General features: G+C 38.5%; 1 protein-coding gene across 7 annotated transcripts in view; it reads right to left on the bottom strand.

Annotated features, from left to right (window-relative positions):
• LOC101686782 (intracisternal A particle-promoted polypeptide) overlaps positions 1–12,376 on the bottom strand; it is a 48,601-nt gene that overhangs the window by 7,975 nt on the left and 28,250 nt on the right. For 6 of the 7 annotated variants that reach the window (XM_045064455.1, XM_013044389.2, XM_004740425.3 and 3 more), the window contains one exon: positions 3,966–4,086. In XM_045064455.1, the coding sequence (XP_044920390.1) occupies positions 3,966–4,086 (121 nt within the window). Of the gene's footprint in view, positions 1–1,768; positions 4,087–12,376 lie in introns of those variants that run through there. The other variant, XM_004740428.3, reaches the window with a different exon arrangement.

The following is a 12,376-nucleotide window of genomic DNA, read 5'->3' on the forward strand; positions in this document are numbered from 1 at the left end:
ATAAGAAAATTTTGTCTCTTGAGATTCTTAGTCTTATAAAAAGACTTATAGTCTTTTTATAAAAGTCTTATAAAAATGGAAAAACATTGGGTCCTGGGTGGCTGAGTTGTTAAGTGTCTGCCTTCAGCTCAGGTCATGATCCCGGGGTCCTGGGATTGAGCACCGCATCAGGCTCCCTGCTTTGGCAGGAAGCCTGTTTTGCCCTCTTCCACTCCCCCTGCTTGTGTTCCCATTCTCACTGTCTCTCTTTCTGTGAAATACAATCTTTAATTAAGAAAAAAAAAAAAAAAGGAAAAACATTTTAAATGGCATTAAGGATACAAATCAGTAAATGTTATAACCTGGTATATGTTATCTTTATATAATACAGGTATGAAATACCAGTTAACTTGACTTTGTAAGTTCAATTGTGTGTTGAAGTCCTCGTCCCAATATCTCAGAATGTGACCTTATTTAGAGATAGGTCTTTACAGAGGTTACAGTGCTAAAATGAAATCCTAAGGGTAGGCTGTAATGTAATATTACTGATATTCTTATAACAAGGGAAAACTTATAAGCATGCATACAAGGAAAATGCCACATGTACATGAAGGTAGCCATCTACATTCCAAGGAGAGAAGTTTGGAATAGATGCCTTTAGCACTCAAGGAACCAACTACCAACACCTTGATTTAGGTTTCCAGCTTCCAAAACTATAAAACAATAAATTCCATTTAAACTTCTGTGTAGTACTTGGTTACAGGAGCCCTAGCAAACAAGTACACCACCACAGAGACAGACCTTATTCTGAGCATTGAGAAGCTTACCAATGAAAGACCATAGCTGAAACCACCACATAATCCTTCTTTATTAATCCAAAGAATAGTTTACAAGAACTTGATTTTGAAGGAGGGAAAGCTGATTCTTTTCAGATCTTTCCCAATTCCACTCAAGTGTTTTGGTAAGGAAACTTGTTTGCTTTTAAATTGCATGAGGACTATACAAAGTTAAAATTTATCTCAAATTCATCATCTTTCAGAATAGGGGCAAGTAACTTTTAAATTAATTGCTCAATTTCACTACACAAATGCAGGTGAATGCACTATGCAAGTGAATTACAGTGTATGTTTTTTTTCAAAGATTTATTCATTTGACAGAGATCATAAGTAGGCAGAGCAGCTTGCAGAGAAAGGGGGAAACAGGCTCCGTGCTGAGCAGAGCCCAATGCGGGGCTCAATCCCAGGACCCTGAGACCATGACCTGAACCAAAGGCAGAGGCTTAACCCAATGAGCCACCCAGGCGCCCCACAGTGTTATGATTCTTAAAAAAAAAAAACCAAAACCAAAACACCTGATTTTAGGGGCACCTGGGTGGTTCAGTGGGTTAAGCTTCTGCCCTTGGCTCAGGTCTTGATCTCGGGGCCCTGGGATGGAGCCCACGTCAGGCTCTCTGCTCAGCAGGGAGCCCATTTCTCCCTCTCTCTCTGCCTGCCTTTCTACCTACTTGTGATCTCTGTCCAATAAATAAATAAAATCTTTGGGGAAATAAACTGACTTTAAAGTACATCTGACTTTACACTGGACAGGATGTTTAGAAGTATATTAGATTGTCAAATATTTTGGAGGAAGATCACATTAATAGCTGCTCAGTAAAAATTTAAATGTAAGAACTAAATGTGCAAGTCCCTACAGGTAAAACAAACAGTAAAAATCTTGGGGAATCCTATTACATTTGGGTAATCTAGGGACACTGCTAATAAACTAAGTTAATAAGTAATACAAGGAAAAGGAAAAAGCAAAAAGCAACATATTTTATTAGTACATTATTTTTAAAATCATCACCTAGAAAATAATATAAGTATTTTTACAATTATCTATTTACAGGGATTGTCTGGACCCATTAAGCCCAAACACAGATTGTCTTGACATGTTTCTGCCACAACACTACAAAATGCCTCACTTCACAGTGCCATTTCAGGTTGGCACCAGGCAATAATGAGAAATTATAGGAGTATTTTGTAAATCTCTTTTGAACCAGAAAGCAAATTCTCTGTAGAGAAATATTAAAGGCACATGAATTGGAGTTTAAATAATCTACAAATCATCTTCATTCCTTGACATTTTATAGATCACACCAGGCACCTATGACCCTTTGGACTTTTAGGATACCCCAAACAAAGGGACACAGGTACACACTACACTACATAAGCTTTTCTTAATAAATGCATATGGTTAAATTATAAAAGTACTCTTGTGGGCCAATCCAAATATTTTGGATATGAGTGCCTCCTGAGTCTTTAATGGTTACCAACAAAGATTTTCTATCTAGGGCGCCTGGGTGGCTCAATGGGTTAAGCCTCTGCCTTCGGCTCAGGTCATGATCTCAGGGTCCTGGGATCGAGTCCCGCATCGGGCTCTCTGCTCAGCAGGGAGCCTGCTTCCTCCTCTCTCTCTGCCTGTCTCTCTGCCTACTTGTGATCTCTCTCTGTCAAATAAATAAATAAAATCTTTAAAAAAAAAAAAAGATTTTCTATCTAAATAAGCTGTGATGCCTGTAATAATATACTGAAGGACTTTAAGAAAGAAAAGGGGGGAATCAGGGGTGCCTCACTGGCTCTTGATCTCAGGGTTGTGGCTTCAAGCCCTACAATGGGTGTAGAGATTGTTTAAAAATCTTAAAAAAAAAAAAAAAAGAGAAAGGGGAAATCAGGAATATACAAATCAAATCCTGGAATCACTAGATTAACCTAAATGTATGTAAGATTTTTAATATATGGCTCCAAGCAACTGGTAGAAATAACTAAAAGTGATGACCATGTACACAAAAGAATGTTCCTCTCAGAAATAGAGAACAATTCTTTAGACTGTTTCTCAGGGGGGAAAAAAATGGAAAGTTTTGAAAAGCAGTTTTGGATCAGAGGACTTTCAACTTAACACTATTGTCAATGTCTGTAAAAAGCTTCATAGGTACCTACAATTTCACCTTCTCCAAACCAGGCAGTAGGTTTTGTACTAAGTTCATACTTAGGATTGCCAAAGTACAAATAAGCTTCACAAAGCTTGATAGTCTAATAAAACTCCCTCTTCCCCAAACCAAGCAGATAATTTTTGATAACTATTTAGAAAATAGGAAAGAAATTTAATAGGTACCTATCTCTCACTGGGCTCTGTCACTCATTATATTATCGAATTGCACTAAAGGACTTTAATGAAGAACGTCCTAGTAATTCCTCACTTGCATTTTCAGCACTAAGACAACATAAGTGAGCAAAAGCTTTTTTAACCCTGTTATCAACAGGCAAAAACTTGTCTTTCTATATAAACATCTATAGAGATAGCTAGATATTTCCTACATGTCCCTCCCAGTGTATCTGCTGCCAATAAAAAGTTTGGTATCAAATAAAAGGGAGTTGTGTCACTGGCTTTTCTCTGTAGGTTCAACTGTGGTCATGGAAAATTGTGCCATAGACTGAATGTACAGACATCTTCAAACTGTCTCACTGATATGCTTACATCACACATGGGTCATGTTACAGCGTGGCTTATACTGGAGAAGCAGCTAATGCGGCTATTTGCCAAGAAGCTTCTAGCAAATCATTTTTACAAACAGGACTCTACCCCTAAGAGAATTCTAGAGCATAAACAGCATTCCTATTGGTAAGCATGGCAAATTTGAGTGAGTTCTTTATTAATTTAGGATAATATTCCGTGTCTCTCCTTACTCAAATTCTTAGAAAAATAATTCTTTAGTCATTTATCTACCATATACATGGAAAACTCAATAGAATCAAAGGGTCCTATCACCAAATACATGTGTGATTTGCAAAAAGATCAGATCCTATATTTTTAAAATGTTTCTTGTGCTCCCTTATACTTTATATTTCATAGTACAGCAACACCTCCTTCACAACGACTGGTGATCATGTTACCGATTTCTGTCCATGTATCTGAATGAGGGTTATAAACTTCGACAGAGTCCAAGGTACCTGGGGCCAAGAAATCATGGCTCGAAGATCGACCTCCAGAAACATACAGAAGCCCATTGACTGCCACAACACACATGCCTGCTCTAGGCACTTTCATTGAAGCAACTTCAACCCACTTTTCCTGGTTAAGAGGAAAAAAAAAAGTTAACAGAATCATAAGATGACAATAGAGAAAACTGCTGAGAAATCAAATACTCTAGTTCTTTTTAAATATTTAAATTTCAAACTCAGAGTCCAGTAGGGAGCCTGCTTCCCCTTCTCTCTCTGCCTAATTGTGATCTCTGTCTGTCAAATAAATAAATAAATAATCTAAAAAAAAAATCCTAGAAGAGAGTACAGGCAGCAGTTTCTCTGACACTGGCTGTCGCAACATTTTTCTAGATACGTCTCCTGAAGCAAGAAAAAAATAAAAGCAAAAATAAACTATTGGCACTACATCAAAATAAAAAACTTCTTTCTGCACAGCAATGAAAACAAGAAAACTACAAGACAACCTATTGATTGGGAGAAGATATTACAAATGACATATCTGATAAAAAGGTTTATATCCAAAATATATAAAGTACGGAGTGTTACAATTCAATCCCAAAATAATCATCATCATCACCACATAATTTAAAAAATGGGTGGAAGACATGAGCAGAAATGTCTTCAAGGAAAATATGCAGATGGCCAACAGACACATGAAAAGATGCTCAACATCACTCATCATCAGAGAAATGCAAATGAAAACTACAATGAGCTATCAACTCACACCTGTCAGATGGCTAAAATCAGCAACATAAGATGGGGCACCTGACTAGCTCAGTTGGTCAAGCATATGACCTGGATCTTGGAGTTATGAGTATGAGCCCCATATAGGGCACAGAGATTACTTTAAAAAATAAAAATAAAACACAATAAATAAGAGTTGGTGAGGATATGGAGAAAAGGGACCCCTCATGCACTATTAGTGGGAATGCAAACTGGTGCAGCCCCTGAAAAAAATAAGTTTCCTCAAAAAGTTAAAAATAGAACTATCCTACAATGGAATGGCACTACTGAGTATTTACTTCCAAAATACAAAAACACTAATTCAAAGGGATACACGCACCCCTATGTTTATTGTAGTATTATTTACAATAGCCAAATTATGGAAGCAATTCCCATGTCCATGGACTGATGAATGGATAAAGAACAGTGTGTGTGTGTGTGTATACAATGGAATATAATTCACCCATAAAAAATAATGAAACCTTGCCATTTGCAACAACGTGGATGGAGTAAGTATAATTCTAAGCGAAATAAGTCAGAGAAAGAAAAATACTTTATGATTTCATTCACATGTGGAATTTTTTAAAAAGATTTTATTTATTTATATGACACAGTCCTATAAATAAAATTTATATAAATAAATTTATAAATTTATATAAATAAAATTGAAAATTGAAAAATAAAAAATATAAATTTATATGAGTCATATAAATAAATAAAATCATTTTAAAAAATTTCACATGTGAGTGAAATAATGTATTTTTGACATTATATGACAGTCATATAAATAAATAAAAATAAATAATAATAATAATAATAATAATAATAAATAAATAAATGACAAGTAGAGAGACAGGCAGAGAGAGGGGGAAACAGGCTCCCCGCTGAGCAGAGACGCGGGGCTCGATCCCAAGACCCTGAAATCGTGACCTGAGCCAGAGGCAGAGGCTTAACCCACTGAGCCATCCAGGCTCCTCTCACATGTGGAATTTAAAAAAACAAAACAGGGGCGCCTGGATGGCTCAGTGGGTTGGGCTGCTGCCTTCAGCTCAGGTCATGATCTCAGGGTCCTGGGATCGAGTCCCGCATCGGGCTCTCTGCTCAGCAGAGAGCCTGCTTCCCTCTCTCTCTGCCTGCCTCTCCATCTACTTATGATTTCTCTCTGTCAAATAAATAAATAAAATATTAAAAAATAAAAAAATAAAAAAACAAAACAAACAAGAAAATGAATAAAAAAATAGAGACAAACCAGGAAACAGACTCTTAACTATAGAGAACAAACTGATGGTTACTAAAGGGGAGGTGGGAGGGAGGATGGGTGAACCAGGAGATGGGAATTAAAGAGTACATTTATTATGAAGAGTACTGTGTAAAGTATAGAATTGGTGAATCACTATATCACTATATTGTACATCTGAAACTAATATAACACTGTATGTTAATAACACTGGAATTAAAATAAAGAAATTAGGGGTGCCTCAGTGGCTCAGTGGGTTGAGCCTCTGCCTTCGGCAGAGGTCATGATCTTGGGGTCCTGGGATCAGGCCCCACATCAGTCTCTCTGCTCAGTGGGGAGCCTGCCTCACCCCTCTCTCTGCCTGCCCCTATGCCTACTTGTGATCTCTCTGTGTCTCTGTCAAGTGAATAAATAAAATCTTAAAAAAAAATTTTTTAATTTTAAAAACTTAATAAAAATAAAAATGAATTGAAAAATAACAAAACAAGAATGTGCCAAAAGAAGAGATTGTATGTAGCCTGCAGGCCTAAAATACTCTCTTTTTTTAAAAAAGCATTTTATTTACTTGAGAGAAAGAGGGTGAATGGGAGGAGTAGCAGAGGGGGGGAGAGAAGGAGGGGTAACAATCTTAAGCAGACTTGGTACTGACCGTGGAGCCCACTGTGGGCTCTACACCCTGAGATCATGACTTGAGCTGAAACCAAGAGTCAGATGCTCAGTTGGCTGAGTCACCCATGTGCCCTATCTGTCTAATAAAAAGTTTGCTAACTCCTGGTATACACTGTTCCCTGAAGAAATTTCAATAACCTGCTACAACCAAAATTATTCATAATGACCTTCTCCAGAGAAAATGTCTATACCCAGAAAACGGGAAAGCTAATAAAGGTCCCAAAAAATAATCAAGAGAAAAAAGAGCAAGTTATCTGGAAATAAAGTATATGATGAACAAAGTTTACAGAAACAAAGGGTGAACACCAACTATTCATCAATGCTAGAAAGTGAATTTTAGAGGACAGGAACTTAAAAAGCTTCACATCCTAGGACTCAGCCTAGCACTAGTACATTATAGACACTCAATGTATGTCTGCTGATCTGAATTTAATAATTGACTGCCATTTTATTTTAGATTTATTTATTTATTTTAGAAAGAGGGAGAGCACATGGGGAGGGAGCAGAAGGAGAGGGAGGAAGAATCTCAAGCAGACTCCTGCTGAGTAGGAAGCCTGACAAGCTTTAGCCCATGACCCCGGGATCATGACCTAAGACAAAAGCAGACACTTAACTGACTGAGCCACCCAGGTGCCCCTGTTTGCTGATCTGAATTTAAATTAAATTCTGAGGGTGCCTGGGTGGCTCAGTGGGTTAAAGCCTCTGCCTTTGGCTCGGGTCATGATCACAGGGTCCTGGGATCCAGCCCCGTGTCGGGCTCTCTGCTCAGCGGGGAGCCTGCTTCCTCCTCTCTCTCTCTCTCTCTCTGCCTGCCTCTCTGCCTACTTGTGATCTCTCCCTGTCAAATAAACAAATAAAATCTTTTTAAAAATAATTAATCAATTAATTAATTAATTAAATTCTGAGATACCAAAACTGGAGACCATCCTTTGAAACTGAAGGACCTCTATTAAAAATTGAAGGCTATTAGATGATCTTAAATTACAGAATGTATGACAAAGTTGGTATTGCTGAAAAAATTCATGTTTTATTTATTTATTTACCTAGAAAGAAAGAGAGAGAGAGTGTGCACATAAGCAGGGGGATGGGCAGAGGGAGAGAGAGAATCCCAAGCAGGCTCCATGCCCGGCACGGTGCCCAACGCAGGGCTAGATCTCATGACTCTAAGATCATGACCTTAGCTGAAATCAAGAGTCAGACACTTATCTGAGCCACTCAGGTGCTCCCAAAATACTCATATTTTAAAACAAAAAGATAGGGGCGCCTGGGTGGCTCAGTGGGTTAGGCCTCTGCCTTCAGCTCAGGTCATGATCTCAGGGTCCTGGGATCGAGCCCCGCATCAGGCTCTCTGATCAGCAAGAGCCTGCTTCCCCACCCTCTCTATCTGCCTCTTGCCTACTTGTTATCTCTGTCTGTCAAATAAATAAAATAAAAATCTTTAAAAAACAAAAGAAAAAAACACAGATATTCACAAAAATATCTATAGCTGATTTAATCTTTAAAAATAGAAGAAGGAAGATGTATCTATATACAAAAGAATACTACTTAGCCATCAAAAAAAATGAAATCTTGCCATTTTCAACAATGTGGATAGAACTAAAAGGTGTTATGCTAAGCAAAATAAATAAATCAGAGAAATTCAATTATCATATGATCTCACTGACATGTGGAATTTAGGTTTAACCCACTGAGCCACCCAGGCACCCTGACATGTGGAATTTAGGAAACAAAACAGAGGATCATAGGGGAAGAGAGGAAAAAATAAAACAAGACCAAATTAAAGAGGGAGACAAACCATAAGAGACTCTTAAGTATAGGAAACAAACTGAGGGACGCCTGGGTGGCTTAGTTGGTTGAGTGTCTGCCTTCAGCTCGGGTCATGGTCCCGGAGTCTGAGGTTTGAGTCCCACATGGGGCTCCCTGCTTAGTGGGGAGTCTGCGTCTCCTTCTGCCTCTCACCCCACTCTTGTGCTCTCTCTCCCATTCTCTCTCAAATAAAAATTTTAAAATCTTAAAAAAAAAAAAAAAAGGAAAAAGAGGGTTGTTGGACAGGGGAGGTGAAAGGGGTAATGGACATTAAGGAGGGCATGTGATATGATGAGCACTGGGTATTATATAAGACTGATGAATCACTGAGCTCTATCTCTGAAACCAATAATTATTGTATATTAATTGAATTTAAATAAAAAGTAAATTTGGGGCGCCTGGGTGGCTCAGTGGGTTGAGCCTCTGCCTTCAGCTCAGGTCATGATCTTGGGGTCCTGGGATGGAGCCTGGCATTGGGCTCTCTGCTCAGCAGGGAGCCTGCTTCCCCTTCCCTCCCCCGCCTGCCTTTCTGCCTACTTGTGATCTCTGTCAAATAAATAAATAAAATCTTTACCAAAAAAAAAGAAGAAGAAGAAGAAGAAATCGGGGCTGGTTGCCAGAAAGACCAAGCCAGAATTAGAAGCTTGCAACTTTTATTTCCACCCCCATCATTTGGGGAGGGGAGGAGGTTGGGGGTTGAATTAATAATCAATTATGCCTTAATGATGAAGTCTCCATAAAAATCTTGGGGCTCCTGGGTGGCTCAGTGGGTTAAAGCCTCTGCCTTCGGCTCAGGTCATGATCCCAGGATCCTGGGATCGAACCCCACATCAGGCTCTCTGCTCAGCGGGGAGCCTGCTTCCCCTCCTCTCTCTCTGCCTGCTTCTCTGCTTGCTTGTACTCTCTCTCTCTGTCAAATAAATAAATAAAATCTTTAAAAAAAAATCTCTATACTATGGTGTTCATCCAGGTTGGTGAACACATCCATGTGTCAGAAGGGTGTCACACCCAAATTCTACAGAGACTCCTACACTCAAGACCTTCTGGACCTTGCCTTATATACCTCTTTATCTGGCTATCCATTTGAATCCTTTACAATAGACCACTTACACAGTGTTTGCCTGAGTTCTGTAAACCATTAGAGCAAATTACTGAACCTGAGGAAAGGATTATGGGAACCCCCAACTTGTAGCCAAGTCAAACAAGTGTAAATAAGTTAGTGTTTAACCTGAGGACCCACTACTTGAAACTGGTGTGTAAAGTGAGGAGTAATCTTCGAAACTGAGCTCTTAGCTTGTGGAGTTTTTAGGGTCAGAAATGAATGGACTTGAGGGTACCTAGTTGGTGAACATAAGAGAACTGGGAAACAGCTTGGTATGGAAAACACACACATTTGGTGTCAAAAGTATTGTGAGTAGAAAAACTGTTTTCCATTACTGGAGTTATAAACTGAACAATTCCTAGAGCTCACGCAAAGCTGGATGACATTCTAGTTTTGACTAGCCAAAATAAAGACACCTTGCTGAACAGCTAGGACATTAAATAGAGACATAAGAAGGGTCATTCTTTATTTAGTAGGAGACCTAAAGGAAACATTACTCTAGACCTTTCCTACAAAGCTTAAGAATATGTCTCAAGGGGCGCCCAGGTGGCTCAGTGGCTTAAGCCTCTGCCTTCAGCTCAGGTCATGATCTCAGGATCCTGGGATCGAGCCCCACATCGGGCTCTCGGCTCAGCGGGGAGCCTGCTTCCCCCTCTCTCTCTGCCTACTTGTGATCTCTCTGTCAAATAAATAAATAAAATTTAAAAAAAAAGAATATGTCTCAAAAGAATCAGTCTGATTGGCAAATAATTTAGCTGCTTAACAAAAGTAAACTCAAGGGCGCCTGGGTGGCTCAGTGGGTAAAGCTGCTGCCTTCGGCTCGGGTCATGATCCCAGGGTCCTGGGATCGAGCCCCACATCGGGCTGTCCGCTCTGCGGGGAGCCTGCTTCCTCTTCTCTCTCTCTGCCTGCCTCTCTGCCTACTTGTGATCTCTGTCAAATAAATAAATAAAATCTTTTAAAAAAAAAAAAAAAACAAAAAACAAAAGTAAACTCAATACTTCCTAAAAGAAGATATAAAATCCAAACACTCGGCAATATAACATTAACTGTGTCTACCATCCAATCAGAAGTTACTAGAAATGTGGAAAAGCAGGAATAAGGTGACTCAAACAGGAAGAATAAGTTCAACAGATACAGGTCCAAAAGTGATGGTGATAATGAGACAACAGACAAGGACTTAAAGACAGATATTAGAAATATGTTCAAGGATCTAAAGGAAGAGATGAACACAATGAGGGGAGAAATGGAAGACATTAAAATCAACAATCAAAAAGATCTTTTAGTGCTAAAAAATACATATATCTGAAATGAAAAATTCCCTAAATGTCATTAGATACTGCATATTAGAAGTGAGACAATGTAGATTAATGAACTTGAAAACACAGCAAAAGAAACCATCCAAACTGGGGCGCCTGGGTGGCTCAGTGGGTTAAGCCGCTGCCTTCGGCTCAGGTCATGATCCCAGGGTCCTGGGATCGAGTCCCGCATCGGGCTCTCTGCTTAGCAGGGAGCCTGCTTCCTCCTCTCTCTCTGCCTGCCTCTCCGTCTACTTGTGATTTCTGCCTGTCAAATAAATAAATAAAATCTTTAAAAAAGAAAAAAAAAAGAAAAAAAAAAAAAGAAACCATCCAAACTGAAGCACAGAGAACAGAATTTCAGTTATGCAGGATGAATAAGTTCTAGAGATCTAATATAAAACATGGTGACTATAGTTCATAATACTATATTGTATACTTGAAATTTGGTAAGAAAGCAACTCTTACCACACATGAGAAAAGGAAAAGAGAACCTGAAACTAATGCAATAGTGTATGTTTAACTACACTGGAATTTTTTAAAAAATTAGAATGGCTGGGGTGCTTGGGTGGCTCAGTGAGTTAAGCCTCTGCCTTCAGCTCAGGCCATGATCTCAGGGTCCTGGGATTGAGCCTCACATCAGGCTCTCTGCTCAGCAGGGAGCCTGCTTCCCCCTCTCTCTCTGCCTACTTGTGGTCTCTGTCTGTCAAATAAATAAATAAAATCTTGAAAAAAAAAAGTAAAAAAAAAGGAACAGGAAAATATAAGGTGATAAGTATGCTAATTAGGTTGATTTGGAAGTTATTTCACAACATATATCAAAACATCACATTATACACCTTAAATCTACACAATTTTTTTTATCAAGTATACCTCAATGAAGCTGTAAAACAAAAATGAACTTAACCACAGAGAGAAAAAAGATGGGAGATAAAAATTAACAGAGCCTCAGTGACCTGTGGGACAATATTAAAGTGGTCTTACATGCATGTTCTTGGAGTCTCAGAAAAAGAGCAGGAAAATATCTGAGGAAATATGGCTGAAAACATTCATTTTGATGAAAGCTGTAATCCCACAGATTCAAGGAGTTCAATGAATTCCAAACAAACACAAAACTCCAAAAAGATACACAATAATAAAATTACTGGAATCCCATGATGAACAGAAAATTGTAACAGCCTCCAAGGAAAAAAAGACACATTATGGAACAAGGATGAGAATGACTACTGACTTCCCATCAGTAATAGAGCAAGCAGATAATTAAACAGCATCTTTTAGATGGTAGGGAAAAAATTCTATACTCAATAAAGTATCTTTCAAAAATGAAGGTGAAAAAAATAGTTTCAGAAAATGAACACTAAGAGAATAAATGCCAGCAGACAAGCACTAAGAGAACTATTAAAGGAAGTTCTTCATGCAAAGAGAAAACGTTATAAGGTAGAAACTTAGTTCTACACAAAAGAATAGGACTAGGAATTATTAATATATGCATAATTATCAAAGACTTTCACATTAACATTTAATTTTAAATATAACTGACTGTTGG

Source organism: Mustela putorius, unplaced genomic scaffold, assembly GCF_011764305.1.
Source record: "Mustela putorius furo isolate JIRA1106 unplaced genomic scaffold, ASM1176430v1.1 tig00003853_pilon_pilon_pilon, whole genome shotgun sequence".
NCBI classification, from domain to species: Eukaryota; Metazoa; Chordata; class Mammalia; order Carnivora; family Mustelidae; genus Mustela; species Mustela putorius.